Source organism: Lonchura striata, chromosome 14 (assembly GCF_050655825.1).
Source record: "Lonchura striata isolate lonStrDom1 chromosome 14, ASM5065582v1, whole genome shotgun sequence".
Lineage (NCBI taxonomy): Eukaryota > Metazoa > Chordata > Aves > Passeriformes > Estrildidae > Lonchura > Lonchura striata.
Window position 1 is genome coordinate 9,145,122 of NC_140716.1, and position 16,649 is coordinate 9,161,770.

At 38.9% G+C, this 16,649-nt stretch overlaps 1 protein-coding gene across 3 annotated transcripts in view; it reads left to right on the plus strand.

The window, feature by feature from the left end:
• MYH11 (myosin heavy chain 11) overlaps positions 1-16,649 on the plus strand; it is a 54,789-nt gene that overhangs the window by 18,315 nt on the left and 19,825 nt on the right. For 2 of the 3 annotated variants that reach the window (XM_021539823.3, XM_021539821.3), the window contains exons 5-15: positions 6,508-6,610; positions 8,271-8,291; positions 10,508-10,600; positions 10,999-11,062; positions 12,285-12,383; positions 13,382-13,525; positions 14,923-15,018; positions 15,401-15,519; positions 15,688-15,840; positions 16,007-16,180; positions 16,354-16,527. In XM_021539823.3, coding sequence (XP_021395498.1) covers positions 6,508-6,610; positions 8,271-8,291; positions 10,508-10,600; positions 10,999-11,062; positions 12,285-12,383; positions 13,382-13,525; positions 14,923-15,018; positions 15,401-15,519; positions 15,688-15,840; positions 16,007-16,180; positions 16,354-16,527 — 1,240 coding nt within the window. The remainder of the gene's footprint in view (positions 1-6,507; positions 6,611-8,270; positions 8,292-10,507; positions 10,601-10,998; positions 11,063-12,284; positions 12,384-13,381; positions 13,526-14,922; positions 15,019-15,400; positions 15,520-15,687; positions 15,841-16,006; positions 16,181-16,353; positions 16,528-16,649) is intronic. The other variant, XM_021539822.3, reaches the window with a different exon arrangement.

Genomic DNA, 16,649 nt, shown 5'->3' on the forward strand with positions numbered 1-16,649 from the left:
GTCATCAAGAATGCTTTGACAAAGTTTTGTCTCTGTTAAATCAGGCATTTTCCAGTTTTTCTGATAGAAGATCGTATTTGATTCTATGTAAATGCTAATACATTGGCAGAGCTGGCATGTGCATTATTTATAGCAGGTTCATGCAATGATGCTGTAATCTGGCAGGTTTAGGTTATCTGAGAAAATGTGACTACTGACTGAATATATATTTACCCTCAAAAAAACACTGCTACTGATCAACAGCCATAACATTACTTTTGACTGCCACTGCTGACTGGAAAAAAATTATCACCAAATAAAAATTGTATACTGTGTCTGGTACCACAAGGGCTATCATCGCTCCAATCTCTGTTACAACAAGACTTCAGTATTTGTTGGTGTACCAATCAAAAATCTGCCTCCAAATGCATTAATACCAGCAAGAAATTTAAAATTCCTTGCAATTATGAAGTAAAAGTTGACCATCACATTCTTCCCAGGATGAAACATGTCATGGTTATGAAGACTAATTTACAATATGCATTTTTTTCCTTCTATTTTTGTACTTTAGTTTATTTTTCCACTAGTAAATCTTCTTTTAACTTTGGAACATTGGTACTTTCAAGAAAGGGACTTTCTTTTGCAAATCTATGCCTTTTTGTTCATGAAAATCCATTAAAAGATCCACTTCTTGCAGTTACCATTTATTGAAATTACTTGGCCATCCTGCTGGAAACCTGAAGTGTTTCACACCAGTAGTACATAAAATAGAGAAAATTAAATGTGTTTCCATCAAGTAATACATAAAATAGAGAGAATGAAATGCCTTTCCCATTTTGAAAACAGCACAGCAAGTGATTCCTCAAGATGTTTGGAGTAATTATGCTGGATGTGCATCATAACCCATGGCCTAAAACAGTCCTTACACGTCTTCTGAAGCAAAAAGACTGGCCAAGCTAAAGCAAATGTACACAACTTTAACCACTACTGGTTTAACATTCTTGTTTGCCTTATTTGTGCAAAAAGAAGAAAGCTCACTTGGCTTGCAGCTTGGCAGCTGTCAAGTTGAAGTAATTTGCAGTATTTTATAGAATTGTTAGAAATTATAAGAAATTATCTTCTGGCCTAAAATATGTAATAATAATTGAAGACTTTATGGCATTGATCAGCCAGGATTTTTTTCTTTAAATAGCTACAGTCTTGAACTTTCCAAAGGCCTGGTACTTAAATTGTAAAAGAATAGCTGTAAGGATTCATATGGATCCCCTGAAATGCTCCTGGGACACAGGCAGGGGGGAAGATGTGAGAACTGAGCCTGATTCTGTGTTTCTGACTGTAAATATACCCATTCTCAGGACTTCACCCTCACATCATTAAAGCTACTCTCATGTGGTTAAGTACTGTTTGCATTCTTTTACAATCCCTACCATTTGTGTGATTAACAATGGTATGTTTAAAATCTCCATCTGTCTTCAATGCTCATGGGTTCCAGTGCTTCCTCAGAATTCCCTGTCTTTCCAGATTTCATTCTTTTCTCTACATTTCATTAATAACCACATTCATCCTTGCCCTTGGCCTCCTCTCCTCTGTGCACACACATCCTTTTGCTGTTAGCTCTTTCCCATGGGTAGCATCACTGAACATCCTCTGGTGTCATTCCATGCCAGTTGCTCTCTGGCCCTTTACAGTCAGCCTCAAAATCCCACATCTTATCACGCACATTTACAGCACAAAAAACTTGATACCATGGCTGTGTTTACTAATATATCTGTGGTTGCATTATTGTAACATAACACAATGTAGCATAACATACACATACACAATACATAATATGGCACTAAAGGTATGAAATATGAAATCTTACTCTTTTATGTGTCTGAAAACTAGGACTGGTGAGACTTTTCCACCTTGTGTCTTGGTCTCTGCTGTTCTGAGCAGCCTTCACTGCTCTACCTGGCTATTGGGATTTCCTGAAATTCCTGCCTGTGCTTAGGACTCCCCACTCTCCTGTCTGACCTCTGAGCTGGCCACAAAATAATCTGTATTCACTCTTAGTCCATAGTGACCAGCACACAGATGTTGCTGAAGGAAATGTCCAAAAACATCTGTCCTCAGAGATTCCCATCAGAGATCTGAGCAAGCTCAGTGCATCAGCAGTTAAGTGTGACTTGAACTAGGCCATAGCCAGTGAACACACCTGGGGCTTTTCCAGCTTCCTCCAATGGTAGTAGAGGCACAAACCCTCAAAGGAGACTTCTGGTCACTTGTTTGATTTCTAAAGACGCAAGTGGATTTTCCTGGAGTTTTCAAAATGTTTTTACAAAAAATTAACCACATGAGAGTTTCAACAATTGCCTCATAAACCTGTCTGATCTTGGGGTTATCATATTTTAGCCACTTCCTGATAAGAGCAGGTAGGGTATTTTCTAGAAAGCAAATGTGGCTTAGAGGACTGTGCACAAGTTTCAGTTTACAAAAAAGCTACCTTAAATGAATATGAAAATCTGATCAAAATTCTGTGTGCTTGGGGTATTGTGAAGCCCATGGAAACAAGTACTTATGAAACACCTGTACCTATAATCACTACTTTTTCATTACCTTTCAGGTTTTTAAAACATGCATTCAGTTTGAATAGCTTCTATAAAAACAGGAAAGTAGCAGGGTCATATTTCAACTTAATTTGATATGGGAACAGACAAAACATTTTGAGTGGGGCAGTGACCACCCTGCCCTTTCCCCCTCTTTCTCTCTCTCTCTCTCTCTGGGCAAACTCTCCAGAGCCTCACCCGGCCATGAGACTCCAGCCCATTTCTTTCCCTGATGCGCATCAAGAAGCAAAATCATCCAGAACATCTCCAAACTGCAAAGCCCCATTAGTCAAAAGACTTGTCCACGAGAGAGCTAAACTCCTCTTTCCCAGCTCAGTAAATCTCCAAGGCTGGAGCTGGCAGGGGCTGCTGCTTGGCCCCTGTCCCACTCAGATATCTCGTGGAGCTCGGGCGGAGCTGGCGCTGACGCTGCTCCGCGTCCTTCTGGAGTTGTTCTGTAAGGAAACCCGTAGGAGCAGGGGGCTGGCTTCTGAGACAGGTCTCCAGTGGGGTACAGCTGGAATAGGACAAAGCTTTTCATTATGTTTGCATATCTCTGACAAAGGCTGCCAAGCCCTAATGTGATTTAGAGCACCTCGCTGAGTGCCCTGCGCACAGGGGCTTCCCACAGAGCCAGCACAGCCGGATTAAGGGATGTGTGAACGGGCAATTCTTGTGGTTCATTGCTTACTGAACAAATGCTGAAAATACATTCTGCTCTTGCTTTTCAGATGTTTCCAAAAGTGGAGTTAAGCTAAGTCTCATATCATAATATTAACATGGAAAGCTTACAAATTTTCAACAACAAAAGAAAATACACTTTTAAAATTATTTTTTATCAGTTGTTCTCAAATGTACAAGAGTCCTAGTTACACCACAGGCTCAACCCCAACAGTGGGGCCAACCTGCTAGTGATACCTTGTTCTTCTTTGGAAACCTATTCTCAGCTGGAATAATTTTCATTTAAGGTGAAAGTAATGGAGTCATGAAGGATTTTGTAGCTTAAGAGGTATGAAAACTCTGTTATAGCTGAGGACTACATATATGAGTTTGTGTGCTTTAAATCCTGTAGTGAGGTCCTAAAACAATGACTGGCAAGCAACAAGGGAAGAATAAGTTGAAGCTATACCCCGTGTTGTGAGAGTGGTATTCTTAACAGAGCAAGCCTGTTAGCCTAGAGCCCTTTGCTCTGGGAAAGCCAAAGAGTTTCTTAGGAGGAAAACTTGCATAGGAAGTAGCTAAAGTACTGCTGTTGGGTTGCTCAGAACTGTGCAATGGGACTTGCTTTGGATCTGGTTTTCTGCACTGGCCATCTGAACTGGGTGCAAAGAACTGCACTGGTAGCAAATGTGCTTCCTTGGGTATGACAGGAAAAATAATTATTTGGGAGGCTTCAATTAAACAAATGATCATTCTGCTTCCTAAAGATGATGACTAGAAAAATGGTAACAGCCTTTATATGGTGATCACCTACTTGGAACATAATTAAGTCTGAGGAAAATGGGCACTCCTGGGAGGAACCCCATCATGTATGGTCCATGCCAAAACTACCATGTTTGCAGGAAAAGACCCATCTTTAAAAATTCAGTCACTGAGCTCAAGAGAGCAAGTAGATTTTAAAACATGTAGGATTTCTCATACCACCTCACAATGGGAGTTGTCTCTGCCCCCTCAGAAATGACAGTACTTCAAGATAGATGCAGAGAAAAAACTTGTTCTGCATGACCAATTCTGTTGCTGCTCAATAGCTCAAGGAAGAATTTCATCCACCTGTGAAGTGAACCAAGATATTTACATGTTCTCCTCCTCTTGGGTCTCCCTGGGTAAACTCCTTGCTATTTCAAGGCATTGACCTGACTTAGCCATTCCTCCTCATTAGTACATTTACAAACACATGGCATTTTATCACTGAGGGCAAATCAGACACCATATGGCTGTGATACATCCTTCAGAGTATGAGGGTTACTAATGTTAAATGGATACTTGTTTATCAGAACTCTCTGTTGTCACGGACGTTTTTGACTGATGTGATATGTTGAAAATCAGAGGTATTTATCAGCGAGAGACATTATTCTTCATTACTTATTGACCTTGGAGCCTTTTTTTCCTAATTAACCTAAAGCAGTTAAAGTTCTGCATGTTTTCTATTTCACATTGAGGAACTTTTCTATTTCAAAAGGAAGTTAAAGCCTCCGAATCTGTCTGCAGAAAACAGGAAAGCCTGTGCAGAAGCAAAGAGTTAAGGAGCATTACAGTAAGATGGGATAATTACAAGTAAAATGATGCCATATATGGTAATACTCACAGGGATTCAGGGAAAAGCCAAAAGATGGGCACTGTTGCCCTGGGAGAAAGGAAATGCAATGATGATGTGATGAACTACAAATAACCCTTAATAAAATGGAACAGTTTAAAGCCCAAGGTTTGTTTGAAGAAAGTTGTTTTGGTTGTTTTTTTTCCAAAGAAACAAAGATGTAAGGTAGATTTATCTGAAAAGTTTGTATGCATATGTCTTCAAATTGGTGTGCTTGGTTTGGAACTATTCCCAGGACACTTAATTTTTATCAATAAAACATAGAAATGTTTTAGCACTGAAGTTCAGACGGAGATGAATCCAATCTCTAAACTGTGCAAATTAACCCAGGTCTTGTGAAAAGGAATCTACTAATCTCACTTATTTGTGGTTCAAACTCAAAAAGCCAGAAGAAACAGTTCTTATCATGTTGTACCTCAGGCAGGAATTGTTTCCTAAGGTTTATATCAATGTCATTCTGTATTGAAAGTTCTGCCCAACACTTCTCCATATTTTTATGTCAATTTATCACTGGTCCTTTGGTAGGGAAAATTAATTCCTGTATTTCCTTATTAGGAAAAGAAGCAGAACTGCATTGGATTCAGCTAAACAGTTTCAGACTCAAAAGAGCTGATAAATATCTCTGGGATTTTTGAATGTATTGTTCTTTTATTTTTCTAAAATCCAGTTTATTATAGATCCAGAGAAAAAGAGGTCCAACTTAGATGGTTGCTCTCCTCACAGCACCAGCTCAGTTGAAAGACCTCATTTGTTACACCCACTTTGACTGCTAAGCAGGACAGTATAAAAATATTTTTGTCCATATAATCATCAGAGCCAGAGGTATCTGAAAGACATAAGATGATATAATGTAACAGGGAGGAAAATTGGCTGGAAATTTCTATTGAGAAAAGACTCTGTCAATCTGTACTTTGAAAACCTCTCTTTTACTTTAAGAGAGAGTTTAAGAATTGTAAATAAACTTAACCTGGAAGTTTTCCAAGAAAAAAAAAGTTACCACTGCCTTCCTGCTTCCCAAAGGACACTGCATGGAGCAGAGCTGGTGCCAGTTCTGCTGGTCAGACAAATCCCCACAATGTCCCTCATTTCCCAGTGAGCAGGGACACCTCAGGCAGTTCCATTCCTGGTCCCACTGAATTCAAGGAGCATCTGAATACAAAATTCAGACAAGGCAGGATCAAGCTGTTAGTCTACTTTAATGCCAGAGTTTCAGAAGAGAAAACCATTGTATTACTGCTGATGTTTTCTTTTACTGCTGTATCACATCATAGTTAATGCTGTATGTTTTGATCTTAAAATATAAGCAGACTCTCTGCCAAATCCACTTCTCATGAGTGCTCAGATGCTGCCAAAGCAAGATGAACCGCTGTTCAAAAATGCATAATGTTTTAGAATTCCCTTAAATGGCCCAGTGTGCACTCAAAGTACTACCAGGACAGATATATGACTCTGATAATGCATTCTTTGCAGGCTGAAGTCAGGTGCATTTGGGAGGTGCTGTTCTGGGGTAAATAAGAACTGAGCTGGGTAGTTTCCAGTCCTGTTTTTATACACAATGTACATCTACATGGCAGAAGGACTTCACTGGTTACCTACCCTTTTTTGTGTTATTTTCTTTCCCCTCAGAGGTGAATCTGGTGCTGGCAAGACAGAAAATACCAAGAAGGTCATTCAGTACCTGGCTGTTGTTGCCTCATCACACAAGGGCAAGAAGGACACCAGTGTCACTGTAAGTGAGCTCCTCCATCCCCAGCTCTTCCCCAGGCCTGTGCTGAGGTCACTGCAGCTCAGGGACTGGGGCTTGTCAAACAGTGGCATATTAAGAGTACACAATTACATCACAGCTCTATGTTTATGGAAGAAAAAAATTTGTTTGACACCATCTTAGGCATCAAATCAGAATGTACCTAGGGAAAACAGAAATATTCATCATTTTCCATAGGCATAGCACCTATTTATATCCCAGTATGAAGGCTTTGAAGTCTGCCTCAAGACTCAAGTCCTTGTTTTACCCTTGACCTCTGCCAACTGAGAAGTTTGGGAAAGCCTGTAACTTACACATTGTCCAGCTGTATCACAAAAATGTATACCAGCATTTAAACTTCCAAAGTTTTCATTGGATTTGTTAATAATTTTTCTTACTAACTAGCAAAGAGTCCCAGTATAAAACTTGTCTTTTTTTTTTTTTTTTTTACTGCTCTGTCAATTTTGAAAGGCACAATTTTTTCTAAGTGCTTTGTTCCTTCAAAATGTGTAATGGCCTTGCCTGAGAGACTAAAGTTCATTTTCTTACTTTGAACCAGATACCTGCCCAGTTCCTGGAGATCATTACCATGGCTGAGGCTCTCAGCTGTCTTTGCTCTTCTCAACGATAATACTCCAGGTCCTACATCATTTCCAGCCTTTCAAAAGTAACTCAAAACTTCTGCAAAAAAAAAAAAAAGAAGCAATTCACTTTTATGACAAAACAGGCTTAATTCAGGAAGACATTGTGCCTCAAATAAAAGATTGGGTGCAGGATAAATAATTAGTAGGGAAGTGGGAAATAAAGGAAAAATCTCATGACCACCCCTGTGTGGGGTCTCTGAGCTGCCCCTGCCCATGTGTCAGCAGAGCATGAAGTGTGCAGCCCTCCCTCTTCCCCCACAAATAACTGGGCTTTTATGTACAATGGATTCTAATTTGGAGTAGGGGAGGGGGTAGATGTCCTTATGAGTAGTATTTTCTAGAAATCTGTGATTTAATTCAGTGGAAACAGTTCAAGACTAATGTTTAATATTTAATGTTTATGCAAAAAAAGGTAATTTCTTCCTATTGAGTCCCTGCTTAGTAGCTGGGGGTGAATGAACTTGGAGTGCCAAGGCCATCCCTAACTGCAGTTGCTGCTGACTCCTCTGGGGAATTATGTGAGTCTCAGGACAAAATTTGCCCTGAGACAGACCTGAAGGCAAATATCCATCAGAGAAGACCTGAGAAAAGGCCTAATTTGTTCTATATCATGCTGACAAATAGTAATTCAGTGACTGGGACTACTGACACTGCAATTTCAGTCATTAACATGTAATGAATAACAAAATGCCACCAGAGAAGAACTAGGGATTTATCATAAAAATATTTGGTCTTATCTGGTCCTGAGAGACTAACCTGGGACTGGATCCAAATCCCATCTCTTTTCTGCAGGATTTTTCTTTTCTTCAATTAATATGCTCTAAGTATGTTAATGATATTTGTACCCTTGGTATGTCTGCAATAGATTGTTCATATCTGTATTCCTGGTTTATTTGCATGGAAACTGTGTACTGGTTATTTTAATACAGGAAAAACAATAAAAATACCTGTCTAATGGAAATTATACTGACATTTGTTTTATACCATGTTATTCAACACAGCAAGGTCCATCTTTTGCCTACGTGAGTAACTTAGACTGTTTGATGTGTGTTTAAGGCACTGAGTGTAGATCTGCATGCTATTGTTGCACCCCAAAAATTTAGGAGATTTTGTTGAAATATGTTGTATGATATGATAAAAAGCAACAATAGCACCAAATGCTCTCACAAATCAACCCTAACTGTGTCAGGCCCCATGGTAAAGAATGAGGTCTGACACAGGCAGGGTCATCTTTCAAATATCACTCTCTTCTGTATCTCTGTGTGTGTTCAAATTGCCATAGTTTGAATTAAATTTCCCACAATCCTGGAAGAGCTACTCAGCCTGAAATTTAACAATGTGGTTTCTGAATGAAATATCAAAATGCTTTCTGTGCTTCAGGTTGAAGTTTTTAGGACTGTTGTGAAATAATTCCTAAACCTCACGGTGTTTGATTTGTTTGGCTGCATGCTTTCCATTTGTTGTTGCTTGGAATTTTACATTTGCATGTAACTGTTGAGAATTGTTCACCACCACAAGAGTGAGCATGTTCTCGGCTTGCTGCTGTGGCGTGTAGCAGAGCAATCCCCAGTGCAGCACCTGTCTGCAGGTGTGTTACAGGCCCTCCTCTCCATGTGCCATACACATAGCAATGCTTTGGGAATACAGGCAGGTTTGCTGGCACATTCTTGCTGTTTCTGTGCCAGGCAAGAGATTTATTTTCTTTCATGCAGTCTTTTTTGCCCCATTCTGATGGCTGCCTCTCAGACTGCAGCTGTGACAATGTTGCCCCTTAGTTAATTTAGTACTTCCTTTGACAATGTCTCTGAAAAAAAAATTGTTTCATGGTTGGCAAGGGCAGCTCTGTGGAATCTGGTGGACTTAGAGCTGCACACAGTGCTGGTCACCTGGAGCCAGAGCTCTATACCCAGCTCTATGGCATAGTTCAGTTCAGTAGAAGCAGGTGGTGTCGTCTCATTTTAACAGACAAGATTCCATTTTAGATGCCACCATCTGATTGCAGCAACACTCTTTGCTTATACTGGAGATTTTAAGTCTATAGAGTGTAACTGGACAGAGCTGCCCAGTACAGAGAATCTTCAACTTTTAGGAGTTCATTTCTTATTCTGGGATTCCTGTATGAACTTGTTAGGAACTCTTCCTTCCCTCTTCCTCCACCTCTTGGGTAGTAAGTTTTTAATTATATTTTTGAGGTAACTCTCACCATTGACACAGAAGTTACAAGGCATTCAGAAGTGACATTTAGAAAAAGATTTCCAGATTTGCACACCAATTGGGAAGCGCTTTCATTTTCCAAATTATTTCCTAGATTCAAACGAAATATTGCCTTAATTTCTAATTTAAATTATTTAAATTATATCTTACTATCTGTCAAGGACTTTTTCCTTTTCAGAGTGAGTTATTTGAAATAATGCATATTACTACAGAGTAGTGCTCAAAGAATAGTGTGGCAAAGTACATGTGAATGTAAATGATCTCATACAACAGAGCTGAATGAAAAGTTCTGACAAGCTGTATACATATGCAAAATATTTTTTCAACTTCATTGGTTTGCTTAGAAATAGGATTAGGTAAATATATAGAATTAAATGCATGCTTGTTTCATTGCATGATTTGTTTCCTTAGCAATTACTAACCACAATTAACAATATAATATGAAAATTGTGTGTTTGCATGAGAATTCATTATCCTAGTTTGAAATAAATCAATGCAATTCCATATTTAACCTACATAGCCTTGCATGGATCATTATTAATAGATGATAAAATCTGCTTTGTAGCTTTGTGCTGCATTACATTAAAATTATTCTTGGCAAGTTATTCTAATTATATTGTCATTTGCTAGCAAAGGGTCTCAATAAACTAACTTGGAAAAGACATGCTAGAGGTTCCTTTAAGAACATCTCTTTATAAAATTACATTAAAATGGAAAAAATAATTGACATTGAATGACCCTTTTTTTAAGGAAGTTGTGATGCTAAACAGATTAATAGACCTTGATCTGTCATATGCAACAAGGCTGGAAAAGGGTCATGTATACAGGGCAGCAGTCAATTGCACAAATAGATAAACACCAAGTTTAGTAGAGAATGAAAACAAATCCACATAAAATGCAGTATTCAGAAAAAAAAAAAATCAGAGACTTAAATTAGGTGCCACCTTTCTCTGCCATGTACGAGTGTTAGTTTCAACTAAGTAATTATAAAGTTTAGTGTTAACTGCTTCTGAATGAATTTTAGGGTGAGCTGGAAAAACAGCTTCTCCAGGCAAACCCTATTCTTGAAGCTTTTGGAAATGCCAAAACTGTGAAGAATGACAACTCTTCCAGATTTGTAAGTAGGAGAAATGCATTTGGTCTGTGGGTCCATGTGGGTCAACTTCAGCAGAGAGAGTTTCACAGATCCAACCTTGTTCCCTCACTGACCTTGTGGAAATCAAAGTCGAACAAAGATGTCCTACCCCCACTTCCAAAGCCTAGTCCAGTAGGGAGAACTCCTTTCCCTCTAAGTGCCTGAACAAAATGTGGGGGGAATCTGTACAGAGGGAATATTGGAGAAGTTCATTCCTTTCAGGCTGTTCCACAGGTCACCCCAGCAGGAGGGAGTCAGGCATGTTCTTCTAGGGAGGGTGATGTACACATCTTATGGAACAGGCTAAATACTGGCTAATACTGGAAAACCTGGCACTGCCTGAAAGAACAGCCCAATTTAGATCTTCTTTTTATTTACAGGGCAAATTCATCCGCATCAACTTCGACGTGACGGGCTACATTGTTGGAGCAAACATAGAGACTTGTATCCTTTGCAGTGAGCTGCACCAGGCTGGCAGAAGCCACACGAACAAGCCCATTGCATGTCTCAGAAAGCAAACACTGCTGGGGCTGCTGTGAACAAAGAGGGAGGGAAGTGGTCCTGTTTGTGCTGATAGCAGCTCCTGTCCTGCTCTCAGTTTTATGTTTTCAGGGCTGTTTTCTCAGCTACAGGAAAGGGAGCTATTCCCCAAATACAGCTTCAGGAACTGGACAGCCCATTCCTAAGGCAATGGCAGTGACATTTTTGTGTCCAGAGGACTTGAATTGCCTGGATGCTAAATACTTACTGCTGTGTCAAATTACACACCCAGAGCAGTCAGTTGTGTATCAATAACCTGAATGTATTTTTTCAGGGAAAATGGACTGAGAAATTCAGCTCAGGCTGACCTTGCTTGTCAAGTATGTTGCCTGTTCCCTTGGCTATGTTTATGAGCTAGTTTATTTTAATGAACATATTAATATGCAGGTGGTTTCCTCAGTGTTGCACTGCTCACCTTTGCATATAGAAAGTGCTTCTTGCTCCAATAAATGAGAAAGAATGATGCAGATATAAAGAAGTACCTTATCCCTAGAGTGTAGCATCAAGCAACAAAGAGTTTATCATTCTGCTCTTATTTTGACAACCGATCTTTAGGAAAAAATCATTAATATTTTAACAGTTTTGGTCTTAACTGAAGTTTTATCTACAGCATTTTGGCTTTTAAAGGGTGAATCACTGACTGGTGTTGAAATACTTACACTATTGATAACTTCATTTTTATTAGCTTATAGTCACAAGAACAGTCCATAAATATAACTTGGTTTTATTGCTGTTATACCTACAATACTCACCTCAAGAACTCTTTTTTTTCCAGCAGCCCCACTGTATGTTGAAAGAATTATATTAGTGCTTCATTTTCAAAGTGGTTTGAGTTATATTGTGACTATAAGTTTTAGATCCTGGATTTTAGAATAATTTAGGTCTGTTTTGATTACTGCCATGATTACCACCATTTACACTGCAACAGCAAGCAGGAGATGGATCTGCTTATTGTGGTAAGGATTATACAAATACCAGAGCTCCTGCCATAGAATTAGACACGTATTCATGTTAGACAAGTACATGGCAAATATTTAGACAATGCTATTGATGGTTCTGAGGCTAATGGCACAATTAAGAAAGGACAAAATAATGTTATTGATTTTTTAACACACTTTAAAAACAGATTTGCTTGAAAAATCTCGTGCAATTCGTCAGGCTAAAGATGAAAGAACATTTCACATCTTTTACTATTTGATTGCTGGAGCTTCTGAACAGATGAGAAGTAAGTTCCTTACTAATAATAAATTCTCTCATTTCATTGAATGGTCTGAGCAATGGCTTGCCTAAGTATTTATCTTAATTTCTGTAATTATATGTCATTCAATCCTTAGTATAAACAAATGTCATAGAAATAGCTATGTATTTTAGCTATAGAAAACTATTTTCTCAAGTGAATTATAAGAAAGCATCAATTCATGTCCCCCTGTTTGAGGCAGGTTGTTTGCAGTTTATGGGATATTTTAATTTACAGTAGATGTAGACCCATTCAGATCCCATCTTGAATAATACCAAGAAGATAAATTGGGAAGAGTTATTAATTGCTTCACAAAAAATAAATTGGGCGTTCCAACAAGAATATCAACTCATTGTTTTAAAATAAATTAAGACAATGTATTTGCCACAGCACATTATTACACCGTGAAAGCCACAGCTTCAGATGTATTGGAACATCATGGTTCCAATATGACATATTTCCCTAAATCACTTGTTGCTAAAGAATGTATAAAGCAATGGGTAACTGTCTTTTCCCTGGTTTTTATGTTCCTTATCTAAGAATCTGTTGTTTGCCATAGGATAGGGTTGAATAGTCTGTTAGTCTGGCCCACTTTGGTTGTTACCTTGCTCCATTCTTACTATTACAGGGTGTGAATCCCCCACAAGAAGATGCATAATTCTGAGTAGGTTACATGTGGCACTCAATAGAAGGATTTTGGGAAGAATGGCTCAGATTTGAGTCCATAGGACACAAAATTGCCCCAAAGTGCAGAGATGTTCTCCAGTCACTAATGAAAACTAGAAACTTAATACCATCAAGCTTGATAAATAGTTATTTTGAAAATATTTGACAAAATCCTAAACTCCTCATACAAGCAGAACCTTCCTTTGGTGATAACGTTGGGGTTTAGGAGAATGTTGTTCTTCTGTTGTTCCTTAGGAGAATTCACAAACAAAGAGGATTAAGTAGATGCTCTTAAATAAAGCTTTTCTTCTTCTTTTTAGATGATTTGTTGCTGGAAGGCTTCAACAATTACACCTTTCTATCCAGTGGCTACGTGCCTATTCCTTCTCAACAAGATGATGAAATGTTCCAGGAGACCTTGGAAGCCATGAAAATTATGGGCTTTACTGAAGAGGAACAGACAGGTGAGAATTGTTGTCAACATTGTATTCAACATATACATCTGCAAGTGGCATTACATAGAGATGCAAATGCAGAGATTAATTCTGTCCGAATAATCACTTTGCAAAGCTAATTTGTGTTTATGAAAGGGAATATTTCTCATTGGAACCCCCTATATATCCAAAAAGAGATTATTGAGTCTAAGCCAGCTCTATAAACAGCACTGACCATTTAAATCCATTGTTCAGAACTTTCCAAACAGCACAAAAAAGTTGCAAAATAATCTGATTTATTTTTGAAGGAAACTGAACAGGCTCAAATAGCTCATATGTGCTCACTGATTCAGAAAAACAAGAAATAAAAACAAAGAGCATGAAACAACAACTAAACTGTTATAAAAATGTGGGCCTGTCAGAGACACCCACCTGCATAGCTTTTACCTCTCAGTGTTGCTGGGAGTGTGCAGTGCCCTCGGATGCAAACTGCCTTGTCCCAAGTGACACCTGGTGGCAAAGCAGAATCCTCCCAGTGCCCAAGCCTTGGAGCAGCAGCAGCAGCAGCAGAGCTCATCCCTCACCTGCATCAGTGACCGAGGGGTGCTGAGCTAAACCCCAGCCTTGGTCATTCTGCATGATGGTGCTGGTGCACACTGCTCTGCTCTCCTGCCAGGACTGGCATGGACAGCAGCATTCTCCACTGCAGCAGCAGGAGTCGTTAATTTATTGTCTGAACTCCTCTGATTTCATGCTCTAAAATAGAAGCCCATTTGGACAATATTCTTCTCCTGTGTAAATTAGATAAATTTACAGCTAAACAAATAGAATACCCCAAATTGATACAACCTCATCAGAAACATATCAGTAGATTTTACTACCCAAGATTAGGTGGCATTACATTTATGTGTATTTCAGTAACCAAACATTAATAAAAACCTTTTCTGGATTTTGATATTATTCTTTTAAAGATGTATACATTTGATTTTAGTTGCACAACTAAATAGCCACATGCCCCTGAATAACTGGACATTGAAAAGTGCCACACATTTTTGAAGCTGCTGGTAATTCAGATTTATTTTTTATTTTAAAGACTCTTGAGTGACTGAGCAGGAAAGATGCTACAGGCACTGTGAGTGGGAGACAAATTCCTGATATGTGAGGATCTGCCTGGGGAGCCAGCATAACTCAGCTTGAGGTGCTGGTGTTCCCAGACTGGCCCATTTGCTCCACTGCACAGATTGTGGAGATTTTTGCTCAATCAGCTCTCAAACTCCTGCGGTTTTAAGGCACAGTCCTTTAAAACAAACCTTACTCTTTCCAGAGAGGTACATACTATCAGAGGCACTAGAATGCTATTGCAGAGAACAGAGTTTTCAAAACGTGGCCATTCTATTCCTCATTTACATTATCTGTTTCTCTTACAGCTATACTGAGGGTTGTTTCATCTGTCCTACAACTGGGTAATATTGTCTTCAAGAAGGAGAGAAACACTGATCAAGCTTCTATGCCAGACGATACTGGTATTATTTTCCACTTCAAAATTCAGTTAACATTAAAAAGTTAATAAAACAGCAACTGAATAAGCACTATTTATCAATATTTTTTTAAATTTAATTTCTATTATCTATGTAGCTCTCAGGATTTAAAATATAAACCATGCTTAAAATCACCTCAATTATCATTACCTTTTCTAGTAATCTTGAACCCATAAATTGATAAATGGTGAATTTGTTGCTTGGATCATAAATGTTATTTTTATGGTGTTGTCTCTTGTATGTACAATAGAGAAGCTTTTAAGGAAGATAAATAATTCTGCATCCTTGCTGAGCTACTCATATTCACACTTACTGATCACCTAAGAGACAATTCAGTCTGAAATAAAATCTCACTTTTTTATTCTAGCTGCACAAAAAGTGTGCCACCTGATGGGGATTAATGTGACAGACTTCACAAGATCTATTCTGACCCCAAGGATCAAGGTTGGGCGAGATGTTGTCCAGAAAGCTCAGACCAAAGAGCAGGTACCACATGCACTCTGCTCAGCTCTCCCGAAGCTCTTCTCCCTTTTCCTATTTCTGTTTCTCCTTACATCTTGTCTAAAGGGAAACATCTGTTTTCTGTCTCATTTCTACAGAAATTAACAGTTAAGTGGGTTTCTTTGACTTAAAATCTCCTCTGACCTTTTCCAGGCAGACTTTGCCATAGAAGCTTTGGCCAAGGCAAAATTTGAGCGTCTGTTCCGTTGGATCCTGGCTCGTGTGAACAAAGCTCTTGATAAAACAAAAAGACAAGGAGCTTCTTTCTTGGGGATCCTTGACATTGCTGGATTTGAGATTTTTGAGGTATGTGCTGTGGGACACAAGCTGATTAAACTCATATAGATCCTTAAATTTTAATTATTTTAATATGCAAAAAGAAATACAGAATAGCAAATATCATCTTGTCATTTAAGTTCACCCTTGAAAGTCTCTTTCTAATGTTATGAATTCACTTCTTTCCTTTTCACAGATCAATTCCTTTGAGCAGCTGTGCATCAACTACACTAATGAGAAACTTCAGCAGCTTTTCAACCACACAATGTTTATATTGGAGCAAGAGGAATACCAGCGAGAGGGCATTGAATGGAATTTCATTGACTTTGGCCTGGACCTGCAACCTTGCATTGAGCTGATCGAAAGACCAGTAAGATTCTCTCTCTGTAGGTGGGATACTTCAGAGGTATCAGTTATGTGCCAGTACAAGAGATCCTTTCCTTTATTTCCTGGAAGGATCTGTAACCTCAGGGGTGAGGAAGGTGGTGCTCTGTCTGTGCCTCTGCTTGTGATGATTCTGATCCGATACCACTCCCATTGCAGACCAACCCTCCTGGTGTCCTGGCTCTGCTGGATGAAGAGTGCTGGTTCCCCAAGGCTACTGACACATCCTTTGTGGAGAAACTGATTCAAGAACAAGGCAACCATCCCAAATTCCAGAAGCCCAAGCAACTCAAGGACAAAACAGAGTTCTGTATAATGCACTATGCAGGAAAGGTACGGGACAGATTGAGCTATTTTGACTTAGGGAACTTTGGTTCTTTGACACCCAAGGGATCTAAGAGAAATATTCTGGTACCTGCATTGATGAGATATGGCCTTAATTATGAAATGTGCTT